Below are 13421 nucleotides of genomic sequence, written 5' to 3'. Positions count from 1 at the left end.
AATGGAGAGAAAAGTCGTTCTCCCATGGAGTTTGAATGCCCATATGGTTGGGTATGGGAAGACGATGCCTGGATCTATGATATTAATAGGGCTGTGGATGAGAAGGGTATGTTATATATGGCAATGGGGTCAAATCAGTACAGTAATTATTTGTAGCTGGCATATTCAGTTGATGTTACTCTGGCATGCCCGATGCGGTCAGCGGTGTAGCTGACAAGGGGTATCTGGTAGGTGGTGTACAGGGGTTGGGGGCACAAGCAGCAAGGGTTAAAGCAGATCTGTCCGCTTAATATTCTGTTTTATATAAGTAGTATCCCAAAGAAATGTTGAACAGGAGACATAGCTTATAATTATGGGGAGCGCTAATGCACCAGAGTGATAAGGCCCACTTCACATGCATCCGGAGATCCAGCTTGGAAAGCAAAGCTTGAATTGACCCCATAGTTTGCTATGGAATTGTTCATATTGATCTGGCGCATCAGTTGCGATGCTAGACATAAAATAGCACCGGACAGACAAACGCTGCATGCTATGTTTTCCTGTCTGACACGATCAGACTATAGACGCCGGATCTGTGCACTATAGTGCACTACACGTTCATCAGTTATGTCCAGCTACATACAAAAAACTGGCCGGACAAAACGGATATATCTGCACCCAGCCTAAGCTAAAGAGGGAATATGTCAACAACGCTGCAACAATTTTTCAGTTTTAAAAAGTTGCACATTGTGCAAAAATTCACTAAGAAGTAGCAAACTGCACAAAGGAAAATAACATTTCCCATTTTAAATCATGCTTGCCAAAAGTTGAAAAAGCAGTGTTTACGGAGTGTGGCCTAAACTTCTAGACATCTTTATAAGGCTATTTTCACACTTGCGGCAGAGAGATCCGACAAGCAGTTCTGTCACCGGAACTGCCTGCTGGATCCGGCAAAACGTATGCCAAATGATGGCATTTGTAAGACTGATCAGGATAGGTCTTAAAAATGCCTGATCAGTCAGAAAAATGCATTGAAATGCCGGATCAGTCTTTCCGGTGTCATCCGCCAAAAGGGATCCGGCATTTATATTTCTTTCACCTTTTTTTGGGGTCTGCCCATGCGCAGACCGGAAAGACTGATCCGGCATTCCGAATAGATGTCATTATTTGAAGGGCATCTGTCAGCAAGTTTGTATTAAAACATAATTTTTTTTCCCAGCAATGCGGGCACATATGGACATGGGACCAACATAGACGCCTTCAGCTGCCAAGTGCACATGTAACGGGTCAGCCAGTGTCATAGGTACAAATCTGCCGACAGATGCCCTTTAAGAATGGTCAAAAATGGTGCAAATCACTCCAACAATCTTTTTAATTTCTCAGGCTTGACTATGAAACGCCAATCTTAATAAATCTGCCTCTGGTATTCTGTCAGTGCTCTTATTAGCTGAACGGTGCAATATGTTTTATGTGCAGTTTTGGCTACTAGGAGTACAGACCTGCAGCTATAAGATGCTGCTATTACTTGGGGCAGTATATGAAGCCAACAGATCTGCTTTCACAGTAATCTTTAATCATAACTGGTTTATTTTATTATTTTGAATGACTCTTTTGCCAATATACTCATTTTGCATGGTTGGTGAGCGTGAGGCCTCAGGGCAGGATGACAATTGGGCTGCTGCCCTATAAATCTATTATTTTATGGAAACTGAATATTGGGTGAAAGAGAGCCTCGTTCCCCCAATATTCCTAATATTCCACGTAGAAGACATTGGGATCATAGAACGGCGTCCGTCGGGGTAATATCCAGGTACAAGTCACATGACGTATCCATTTACATAGATCTTATAGTTATAATTCAGCCTCTACCATTCTTTTCACTGACTTACATCGTTGTTCATTCTCATTCAGGGTGGGAATATGGAATCACGATTCCTCCAGATAATAATCCCAAATCCTGGGTGGCTGCTGAGAAAATGTACCACACTCACCGCCGCCGGAGACTAGTGAGGAAGAGGAGGAAGGACCCGACCGTCACCTCTGCTGCTAAAATGGTGAATGCGTCCACCTTCTAGTATTCTTACTACAGAAGCGATCATGGGGAGAAGATTGAGACATTTTATCTCTGGTGTATTGGACACTTGAGCCCCTGGGGTTTTACGGACATTTTATAGCACCATGCAGAAGCTGCAATGACTAGTATCAGACACATCCTGATGGATCAGGAAACGTTTTTTTCTAAGACGGGATTGGCTCTACGTACAGTCAGGGGCAGACTTGGAACTTTAAAGTTGCCCTTTAATGTCCCCGTGTTGTAGGCAGGTCCAAATTTACAGAAAGCGGGGCAACACAAGTAGGCGCAGTCAGCAATACCGTCCCAGCAGAACCATATACCACAGTGCAGCATAATATATTGTCCCAAAAGCAGCCCCTCTGTGGTGGCCGTCAATAGCGGACATTTTCTGCCCTCCTCCTCCACTCGTCTATGGAGCAGGGGGCTTAGGTGGTGAGGTGCGGCCACAGCAGTTGAATTCGGGAGGGCATGTCTGGGTACATGAGTACCTACTTCTCACAGCTTTAATTACCCCTGATAACACATTATGTACCCGGCCAGCAGCAGAGAGGCATATGCCCACCACGTAACATCCCTGACAGGTCTATGGACAATCCGTCCCTGCCTTACAGTACATGCAATACACCTGAAATGTTTTAGGATTTTGCAGGCTGTAGACTTCAGGAAATTCTGAAGATTGTCCACTAGAGGGAGCACTTGTCTTGCTTTTGTATAAACTGTAGATTGGGAAACGTCCTGCTTTTTCAATAGCAGCAATATTGACGACCGGACCGCCAGTCTGTGCCCTACATTTGCCCTCTTCTTCAGTGTCGACAAATCATAGAACATCTTGGAGGGCCTATTAGCAAAGGCAAAACGTCTACTATGTGATTGGATTTGGGTTATCGTCGGCCATGTGGTCATAGGCTGCTTTTTGATGGTTCACAGGCATCCCTTTCCCAAGATGAACGCGAAGGCTGGGAATACGCCTCCCTCATAGGCTGGAAATTTCACTTGAAAGAACGCAGCTCTGACACCTTCCGTCGCAGGCGCTGGAGAAGAAAAATGGCCCCCGCTGACAGTATCGGAGCTTGTGCCATCTACAAACTTGAGGGAGCCCTTGTAAGTACAAATAACATGATGCTGTAGTGCCATAGACAAGGAAAATGTCTATGAATACCAACTACCTACTATAAAACCGTATGCGTCCATTGTGTGTATAGTACTTTATGCTAAAAATATGTAGCGAATATATGTAGTTACAATACAATACGTCTAATAAAAAGTCTGACACAATATTGTGCCTGATTAACGTGTTTCAAGGGGTTGTCCAGGTTTTTATAAAAAAAAGCATAAAATAGTAGTCCTACTCTACAGCCAGTGATTGGTTGAAGCAGTCACATATCTGCGCCATGAGGGACCAGTAAGTATAGAGACCAGCAGGAGAACTGGGAATTGTAAGGTCAGTATTACTACTTTATTATTTTATGCCACCCTGAGCATTTTTTTGCAACCTGTTCAGTGGTCAGACAACCCCTTTAAAGAATATTTGACCTGTAGGTGGCACTACGTTGCTATTTCTTTAGATATAACGGATTATTACATCAGTTTATCATTCTTTGTTCATACAAATGAGATTTTCTATACCATCAGTTGAAAACTAGGTTCATATCGGCGTCTGAGGCTCTATTAAAAAAAATAACGCAGCATGGGGTCTGTTGGACGCTGTTCATTTCCTCTATATGATGGATTATTTTTGTTTATCTGTTCCTAGAATGGAAAAAAAAAGGCCACAGATGTGAATGTAGCCTAAATGATGTATTCTTAGAACTTTCTGTGTTACTTGTTTGTAGGGCGCTGATATTAGTCAAGAAGAAGAAGAGAAGAAGACTTCTGAGAAAGGGAAGGAGTCTGCCACCAATATCTTTGGGGCAAACACACCCATTGTGTCTTGCGCCTTTACTGGTAAGTGGAACTTTATTTGGTTGTTTGTGTGTTTTTTTATTTTTTTTACAGCACCTTCATAATGTAATTAACTGGCTGAACATTAATACATATTAAAGGGGTTTTCCATGAGTTCAATATTGATGACCGACCCTCAGGATAGGTCATCAATATCTGATCTGTGGGGGACAGACTCTTGATGCCCCAGCTGTTTGAAGAGACTGTGGTGCTCTTGTAAATGATGCGTCCTCTTTCTAGATCCGTGACGTCACATTCAACGGTAACACAGCCTGTGTCCAGCTCAGTCCCATTAAAGCAGGGTTTCTCAACTCTGGTCCTCGGGACCCACCTACCAGTCATGTTCTCAGGATTTCCTTAGCATTGAGCAGGTGATACAATTAGTGTCCATGCATCCAGGACTTACCACAGGTAATCATTCTGTGGGATATTCTTAAATCCTGAGTGAATGGGCCTGGGCCCCAATGCCAAGCCAATCTGTTTTACAGTTTGACGCTGTGCTTGGTATATTCCGATCAGAAGGGGTGCAAAGAGTTGCACCTCTACCGATAAGATATTGGATAGCCTGAAGTTAGGCCATCAATATTGAATGTCTGTCTGGAAAACCCCTTTAAAACAAATTTAGCTAAAAGATCAAATTCAAATCCGAAACCCACAGTACCCATACAACAATCAACCTGTTACATATATACATGTATACACAGATTATCATGTATTCATCCATATAAAAGTCCATAAATTCTGATATTATGTACAGTATTGTTACCTTGGTGATCCATAGCAGGGGTCTATGGGAATAGGAACTTTGTAGGAACTTTGGACAAGAATTGGAATTTTCTTGTCATGTACTTATTTGTATGGTTTGATCGTCACATAAATTTTTTTTAGTTGGTCAATCTTAATCTAAACTACTCTCACATTGGAAGTTTCTTGCATTTTTTTTTAAAGAAGTCCACAGTTACCATCTTCGTTGCTACCTGTATCAAGCTCGGAATCTCACGCCCATGGATAAAGACAGCTTCTCTGGTGAGTGTATTGGTATTTAAATCCCAATACCAGTAGTGTACTGTAGCTATATAAGATGTAGCAGCTGCACCTGGTCTCTGGTTTGTGTATGGCCCAAATGCCACTCTGCCACATAAGAAAATACCAGTATTCTAAATGGTGTATGGCAGGTGGGGCGTCTGTTACAGATTTTGCATTGGGTTCTGTGTTTCATTTTGGGTAGAGGATGTAATAACTATAAATTATTCTCTAAATTCTGAAAATTTGCATAAAATCTCTTATTGTCCCAGTTTATTCTCTTCCTGTCCCTTCCCTCTTGATGCTGCTGTCTTCTTCTTTCTTCTTCTTTCTTCTTCTTCTTTCTTCTTCTTTCTTCTTCTTTCTTCTTCTTTCTTCTTCTTTCTTCTTTTTTTTTCTTTATTTTTTCTTCTCTGGGAGGAGTTTTTAATCATCCTCTGTTACTGATTAGTTTCTTATGAAAGCTATTGATTAATTGGACCAAAAAATTCTAGTTCTGGTCACATAAATTAGAACATTTTAGGTAAGGCATGGGCTCCATGTAGTAGAACAATTTATCCAAGCGTCTTCTGCAGTTTCTTATAAAGGCTGGTCTTAGGTTTCGTGGACTTGGTTTGGATCACTCATAATTTACCCAGATTGTGTTTCGTTGTAGACCCCTATGCACATGTATCATTCCTTCACCGCAGTAAAACCACTGAGACAATTCATTTTACCCTGAACCCAACATGGGACCAAACTCTAATCTTCAATGAAGTTGATATCTATGGAGATCCGCATGCAGTAGCACAGAACCCGCCCGTTGTGGTCATTGAAATATTTGACAGTGACCAAGTGGTAAGTGCGTTATCATGCTGATAGAACATAAGGTTTTTTGGAAATTCTTGTTTTTATCATGGATTCGTTGTTGTATGTTTCTCTTTTTAGGGAAAAGATGAGTTTTTAGGCAGAAGCACATGCTCACCTTTAGTAAAGCTGAATCCTGGAATCGACATCACCCCAAAACTCGTATGGTTTCCTGTGATGAAGTCGGAAAAACAATGCGGGGACATCCTGGTGGCAGCCGAACTTATTCTGCGTGACAAGGTCTTGTTGAAATCAATGTGATTAAATGGAGATATTTTCCTCGTCCGACCACTCATGGGTTGCATGGCTCCATACTAAAAAGCTGTCAAGGCTCTATGCCAGAGTGCAGGATTCCCACACTAATTTCCCATGTCAAGCAAAGTAGCAAAGAAAACTACTGAACTGATGTTTTTTTTTATTTTTTATTAACTTCATGAATCACCTTCTCCATAGGATTGGAAACTAATTATGCCCAGTTTCATACATTGCATCAGTGTCTCTACCACAAAGTTACTTAGGTTGAAAAATACCATGTCCATCAGGTTCAAGCTTTCTTAGATGTAGATGTTTGATCCAAAGGAAAGAAAAATCAAACCCAAAGCAACAGAGCTAGCTAAGGGTACTTTCACACGAGCGGTTTTCTTTTCCGGCAAAGAGTTCCGTCCTAGGGGCTCTATACCGGAAAATAACTGATCAGTTTTATCCTAATGCATTCTGAATGGAGAGTAATCCGTTCAGGATGCATCAGGATGTCTTCAGTTCAGTCGTTTTGACTGATCAGGCAAAACATAAAACTGCAGCATGCTACGGTTTTATCTCCGGCTAAAAAAAACGGAAGACTTGCCTGAATGCCGGATCCGTCCTTCCAGTCTGCGCATGTGCAGACCGGTAAAAATTTCAACTGATCAGTTTGTCCGTATGACAGACGGATCCGTTCTTGAAATGCAGACTGAACAGGATCCTGATCAGTCGTAAAATGCAATCAGTTGGCATACGTTTTGCTGGATCTGGCAGGCAGTTCCTGGATTCCTCTGCCACAAGTGTGAAAGTAGCCTAAAATAGACTGTCTTGGGCAAATCACAGGGCCCTCTAGACTGTAGGGGGAAGGGGCTTGCGGTGATCTGGCAACACAAAAGAAAATATGAAGTTATGGTAGTCAGGAACCTATTGTGATGCTCAAAACATCAGCTATAGAACTATTTGAATTTGGTTTTTTGCCATTGACACCTCCGGTTCCTAGGGTATTGAACTGATCACTCTTACTGTGAAAAACTCTTTCCTATATTGATCATTGCTAGGTTTTCTTTCAACCGGGAAAGAGTTGACTGTTCCTATATCCCTTAACCCTGTATCTTAATAGTCTGAGTCCAGAGCCGCTTGTTGGTAACCCCTGGCACTCAGCACCTGGGAAACATGCCTGACCAGCCCCATACAGTATATTAACCACTTCATTACCGGAGTGTTTATCCCCCTTCCTTATGCAGTGACCAGGAACTGGGTACGCTGACGCCACTTATGCAGTGGGCAGGTACAGGTTGTTAATGTTCTGTATTTTGTCGTGATGCCAATTGCAGCGTGCGCAGGGTACTACCCCAGGGTCCTTCCAAGGTGTTATAACACATGTCCCAGATTAGGAATGCCAGAGTGGTGTAATGGCCTATAATGTCTCTATAGGGTGGTGATATTTGTGTCAACGGTGTCTCCTACCTGGGTACGGCTGGACTCCTGGCTCACTTGCAATAAATTTTGAGTGTAGTTATAGTAGGAGTAATAGAGGAATTTTGCAGCAGAAATTATGTCCAGACCTTGCTGTCTTCCCTATGCAGGGGATTTCCTACACACACACACACACACCCTAGCCCTAGCAGGGGGTGGGCTTCACTGACTGTAACTTCCTTCTCCACACATGCTGCAGGATGTGGGAAACAGCCCACTTCGCTCACAGAGGGGGAGCTAAGCTGGAATAATTCATTCCAGCTTAGATGCACTAAACTAGAACTTGTACCTGTCCAATGCATTGCTGCCACCTGCTGGTAAACCTGGAAAATTACAAGGAACAGTTGTATTTAACATAGTTTTAGATGCACATTTGTGAAGACATGATATAAATTACATCGGATGACAATATACAGGCTCTTAGAAGATAGTAGCAGGGTAGAGGCGTGTAGTAACACAACTCTGGGGTGTTACACTTACCAGGCCAGTTTTTCAGTTGTAGCAATGCGTCTATCTAACTGCAAATAACTGATTAATTTCTGAGCCAGCCTACATGGATTTGATATTATTTTTCACAGGACACCTTAGACCTTCCTTATGTGCTATTAGATGATGGATATAATATAAAAATATATATATTTAAGGAAAAACTCTGAAAATCCTGAGATTTTATTTTTTTTTCCTTTTTTATCTATTTTTTTTCTAACTATTATAAAAGGTTTAAAGACAAAACATTTCTAAAACCATTCCCATACGCTTGTACCCTGAAAGTGGACGCTATTTATGTAATGTATCTACTGGCTGGGGCCGCCGCAAGACTTCATAAGACTAGAGAGCATTTCGGATTTTGGCGGCCTATTTTTCTATTGCTGGTTCTATAGCACCATACTGCCAGAAAAATGTTGTACAGCGCAAAAATGCAACAAACCCCTTCAAAGTGACCTTTTTAATGTTATTGATCTTGGGAAAAGTTTGACATTTTAATTTAATATTTTTAAAAAATGTTTTTTTTTTTTTTTTAGTCAATTAACCTATTTCTGTCAAGGTAGGAATAGGTTAATTCCCAGCCTGCAGGCTGACATTTCATTTTAAAGCCAGCAGGTGGCGCTCTTACCTAACAAAAAGCGCTCCCTGGCGGCTATTAGATTTTGCAATGTATTAGACACTTGTAGCTGGATGCTACGAGCATCTATTACTGCCTGACCACTCCCGCTGGCCACGGCACATCTCCCTGTGACCGCAGTTGTCTATTGACAGCGCGGTCACAAAGATCTGCCGCTGGCAGATCGCGATGTAACCCGACTCTTTTATACGTCCGGTTACAGATAAGAGCCTACCGCCATGACGTATAAAGTCGTGTGGCGGTAGGCAAGTGGTTAAATGGATGGGAGATGCCATATCGAAAATTAAAGGGAACCTGTCACATTGAACGTGGGGTCTGAGCTGAAGGCAGGCCTTGAGATGCTGAACAGATTGATATATAGTTTTGTGGAAAAAGATTCAGTATAGCTCATATTTTATTCATTTAAATCTTTGTTCATTCTGAGCTTTGAAGTCCAGGAGGCGGTCCTTTCAGTGATTGTGTATACAGAGATAGCTGTCAATCACTGATAGGACCACCTCCCTGACGTCAAAGCCCAGAATGAGCTGAGATTTAAATGAATAAAATACAGATTATACTGCAGTTTCTTAGTGACCAGTTCCCTTTTTAAATAAGTTTTGGGTCACCAAGTGTATGTGTAGTCTAGCACTGTGTCCATACTGATGTCCCAAGTGACCTAATACTGTCAGTTTGCCGGACTTGGGGTTCTCTTATGTTCAGTGACACCTTTCTTTTTTTTTTTTTTTTCTTTTTTTTTTATTACAGAAGTCACTGACAATTCACCTTCACATTACAGATTTTCTTTTTCAGTGCAATAAATAGGTTTCTACTTCTTTTAGGATGGTTCAAACCTGCCAATACTGCCATCCCAGCGTGCTCCAAAACTATACATGGTGCCTCAGGGCATCCGACCAGTGGTCCAGCTCACTGCCATTGAGGTAGGCATCTAATTCAAATCTCCTTTGTAACCTTCAGCTCTTAACCCATACAGATGTCACATTTCGATTTCATTACGTATTTTCCCATTTATTCATAAATCTCTCTTGTATAATAGATCCTCACATGGGGATTACGCAACATGAAGAGTTTCCAGATGGCATCTATCACTTCACCCAGTCTCATTGTGGAGTGTGGCGGAGAAATTGTTCAGTCTGCAGTTATCAAGAACCTCAAGAAGACCCCTAACTTCTTAAGTTCTGTTCTCTTCATGAAAGTGGTAAGATGCACACAGTGATCCCAATGATCCAAAATTCTGATTTATATGTGTGGCCATTGAGAATATAAAGAAAGTGAAATTCCAGTGTATGGTCTGTGGTTACTAGCATTTCTAACCTCTAGTATCCAAAATGACCACTTATCCATTATTTGTTGGTTTCATCAGGTATTGATCATTTTTGCTTTTTTTTTATTTTTATTGTAGCTTATTCCTAAAGAAGAAATGTATGTGCCCCCTATTATCATTAAAGTGATCGATCATCGGCCGTTTGGAAGGAAGCCAGTGGTGGGGCAGTGTACAATCGACACACTAGAGCAATTCCGTTGCGATCCATATGCTGCTCAAATGGATTATGCTGCTGAATCAAAAAGTACGGAGTATGGAAGAAAAGATAAACTGTGCTGGGCATGACATAGAGAGGTATAGGGGAACATTTCTTTAAGACCGGCATTTTGAACGCTGGTCTTAATAAAGCCCTTAACTGGCGGTGGATCCGTCAGAGTTATAGAGAGGCGTCAGGCTCCTCAGAACTTCGGCAGATCCTCCTCCGCCAGTTCCAAATGTAAGACAGCTTCCTAGCTGTCTTACATTTAGACATTTTTCTATGCCTAAAACAGGTGTCACCCGGTCACACTGGTGTCACCCGGTGCGGTAGAAAATGGTGTAGTCTACCGCCCCGGGTGACACCGAAGCAATAATTTTTTAGCCATATATGGGGGCTATGGTGGTGCTGCTGCCATAGGGGGCAACCGTTAGCTCAGCAGACCCCCCCCCTAGCAGTCAGAGCCTGGTCTCGGGAGGGGCACTTCCAGATTATTTTCTGTCCACCGCCACAAAACAATGGTGCTTATAGAACAGACTACACAGTGTAGAGGTATACTGTACATTGTGTGGCACAGTGTAGAGGTATACTGTATATTGTGTGGCACAATAGTGGTATACTGTGTGACACAGTGTAGAGGTATACTGTGTGGCACAGTGTAGAGGTATACTGTGTGGCACAGTGTAGAGGTATACTGTGTGGCACAGTGTAGCGGTATACTGTGTGGCACAGTGTAGCGGTATACTGTGTGGCACAGTGTAGCGGTATACTGTGTGGCACAGTGTAGCGGTATACTGTGTGGCACAGTGTAGCGGTATACTGTGTGGCACAGTGTAGCGGTATACTGTGTGGCACAGTGTAGCGGTATACTGTGTGGCACAGTGTAGCGGTATATGTGTATAACATAAACATATTTCATATGAAAACTTAGTTACTTGGCCCTTGGGGATCTCGGACACCACTAACAGTTTGGCCGAGGGCTCGGCGGAGCTGATGTTGTGTTTCATCCTAATGAGAAAGATTTCATAATAAGGATTTGGAGAAGGGGCAGAGGGATAGCAGAGCAGGGAGAGGCTGGTGCTGCTACTAGTGGGTTCATACCATGGGGGAGTAATAAAGCCCACCATAATGCCCCCCCCCCCCCAGTAGAAATAATTCTCCTTTTAATGTGACAGTGCAAAAAATACCCCCTTGTAATGCCCCCAGTTGAGCTAATGTCCCCATAGTGCCTCCATAATGTCCCAGTATAAAATACCCCTATATAGTGCCCCCAGTAAATGCCTCCATAGTGCTCCTCTCCCCCCTTCCTGCTAGTGCCCTCCATAATGTACCAGTATAAAATGCCCCATATATAGTGCCCCAGTAGATGCCCCTCAGTGTCCGGCCTCTGATAGGCTGCCGGCCTAGTGTCCCCCATAGATGCCCCCCCATCATGTGCCAGTATCAAGTGCCTCTCTCCTCCCCCCCACATGTCCCAGTATCATAGTGCCACCCCCCCAATGTGCCAGTATCAAGTGCCTCTCTCCTTCCCACCCCCATGTGCCAGTATCATAGTGCCAAACCCCCCCATGTGCCAGTATCAGGTGCCTCTCTCCTTCCCCCCCATGTGCCAGTATCATAGTGCCAACCCCCCTCCCTCCCCATGTGCCAGTATCAGGTGCCAACCCCCCTCCCCCCCCATGTGCCAGTATCAGGTGCCAACCCCCCATGTGCAGTATCGGGTGCCAACCCCCCTCCCCCCATGTGCTAGTATCAGGTGCCAACCCCCCCCCCCATGTGCAGTAACAGTCGGGTATTAAAAAAAACCACTTACCTCCATGTCAGCGATGCGATGCAGCCTCTTCCTGTGTCCCGCCCTGTATGGAATCAGTGCTTGTATTTCAGAAAAGTTTCTGCTGGGATTCGAACCCACGACCTTCTGTATCAGAGGCAAAGCACCTAACCACACGACCATAAGAGCGACATTCAGTCAGTGTCAATGGTGCTTTGCCTCTGATACAGAAGGTCGTGGGTTCGAATCCCAGCAGAAACTTTTCTGAAATACAGGCTAAATTAGAATACACAAGCACTGATTCCATATATGGACATACAGGGCGGGACACAGGAAGAGGTCGTGGGTTCGAATCCCAGACACATCTCCTGAGGTCGGCAATACAAATGCCGGCCCTGCTGGTGTCATCCCCATCACTGGTGTCACCCGGTGCGGCCCGCACCCTCCTTGCAACGCCACTGGCAACAGGTGTCGAGTAGTCATCACAGAATCCAATCCGGATGTTGAGGAACAATGTATAACAGGGTGTGGGAAATGCAGGGACCCCAATGGATTGCACAGACACAAGCGCTCGTTTTATGGACCCTTCTATAGATTAAAATTTCCATCTGTAGAAGGGGTGGTGGCCTTGAAATTGCTTTGGTTTTTATATTCATAAATGCAGGGTTGTGTAGAGGTGCACTGTGTGGGGTTTCCCACAATACAAACTTATCCCCAACCCACAGAATAGGGGGATCATGATATGATCAGTGGGAGTCTGACTGTTGAGAGTTCCAGATATAGCCAAGGACTGTTGTGGTCCATTTTCACAGAATGAATAGACTGGCAGATCGAGAATGCGTGTTTTGCTACTCCATTCGCTGTGTATGGTACTGCCAGTGCAAGAGCTAAGCTAAGAGTAAGGCCTCTTTCACACAGGCGTTGCGGGAAAAGGTGCGGGTGCGTTGCGGGAACACCCGCGATTTTTCCGCACGAGTGCAAAACATTGTAATGCATTTTGCACTCGCGTGAGAAAAATTGCGCGTGTTTGGTACCCGAACTTCTTCACAGAAGTTCGGGCTTGGGATCGGTATTCTGTAGATTGAATTATTTTCCCTTATAACCATGTTAAATAATAGCATTCTGAATACAGAATGCATAGTAAACTAGCGCTGGAGGGGTTAAAAAAAAATAAAAAAACATTTAACTCACCTTAATCCACTTACTGGCGCTGCCGGCATCTCGTCTGTCTCCTTCTGTGCTGAACAGGACCTGTGGTGAGCATTTATTCCAGGACCTTTGATGACGTCACTCCGGTCATCACATGATCCATCACCATGGTAAAAGATCATGTGACGTACCATGTGATGACCGGAGTGACGTCATCAAAGGTCCTGTAACTGTACTTAATGCTCACCACAGGTCCTATTCCACAAAGGAGACAGAAGAGAT

General features: G+C 43.5%; 1 protein-coding gene across 8 annotated transcripts in view; it reads left to right on the top strand.

The window, feature by feature from the left end:
- The window catches only part of MYOF (myoferlin), a 210525-nt gene that overhangs the window by 154330 nt on the left and 42774 nt on the right, over positions 1-13421 (top strand). For all 8 annotated transcript variants that reach the window (XM_040437962.1, XM_040437961.1, XM_040437959.1 and 5 more), the window contains 10 exons: positions 1-106; positions 1891-2033; positions 2981-3154; positions 3886-3997; positions 4943-5020; positions 5673-5854; positions 5945-6103; positions 9521-9619; positions 9736-9897; positions 10102-10267. In XM_040437962.1, the coding sequence (XP_040293896.1) occupies positions 1-106; positions 1891-2033; positions 2981-3154; positions 3886-3997; positions 4943-5020; positions 5673-5854; positions 5945-6103; positions 9521-9619; positions 9736-9897; positions 10102-10267 (1381 nt within the window). The remainder of the gene's footprint in view (positions 107-1890; positions 2034-2980; positions 3155-3885; positions 3998-4942; positions 5021-5672; positions 5855-5944; positions 6104-9520; positions 9620-9735; positions 9898-10101; positions 10268-13421) is intronic.

The sequence above is a fragment of the Bufo bufo genome, chromosome 6, assembly GCF_905171765.1.
Source record: "Bufo bufo chromosome 6, aBufBuf1.1, whole genome shotgun sequence".
Lineage (NCBI taxonomy): Eukaryota > Metazoa > Chordata > Amphibia > Anura > Bufonidae > Bufo > Bufo bufo.
This window is presented reverse-complemented; position numbering and strand designations above follow the sequence as displayed.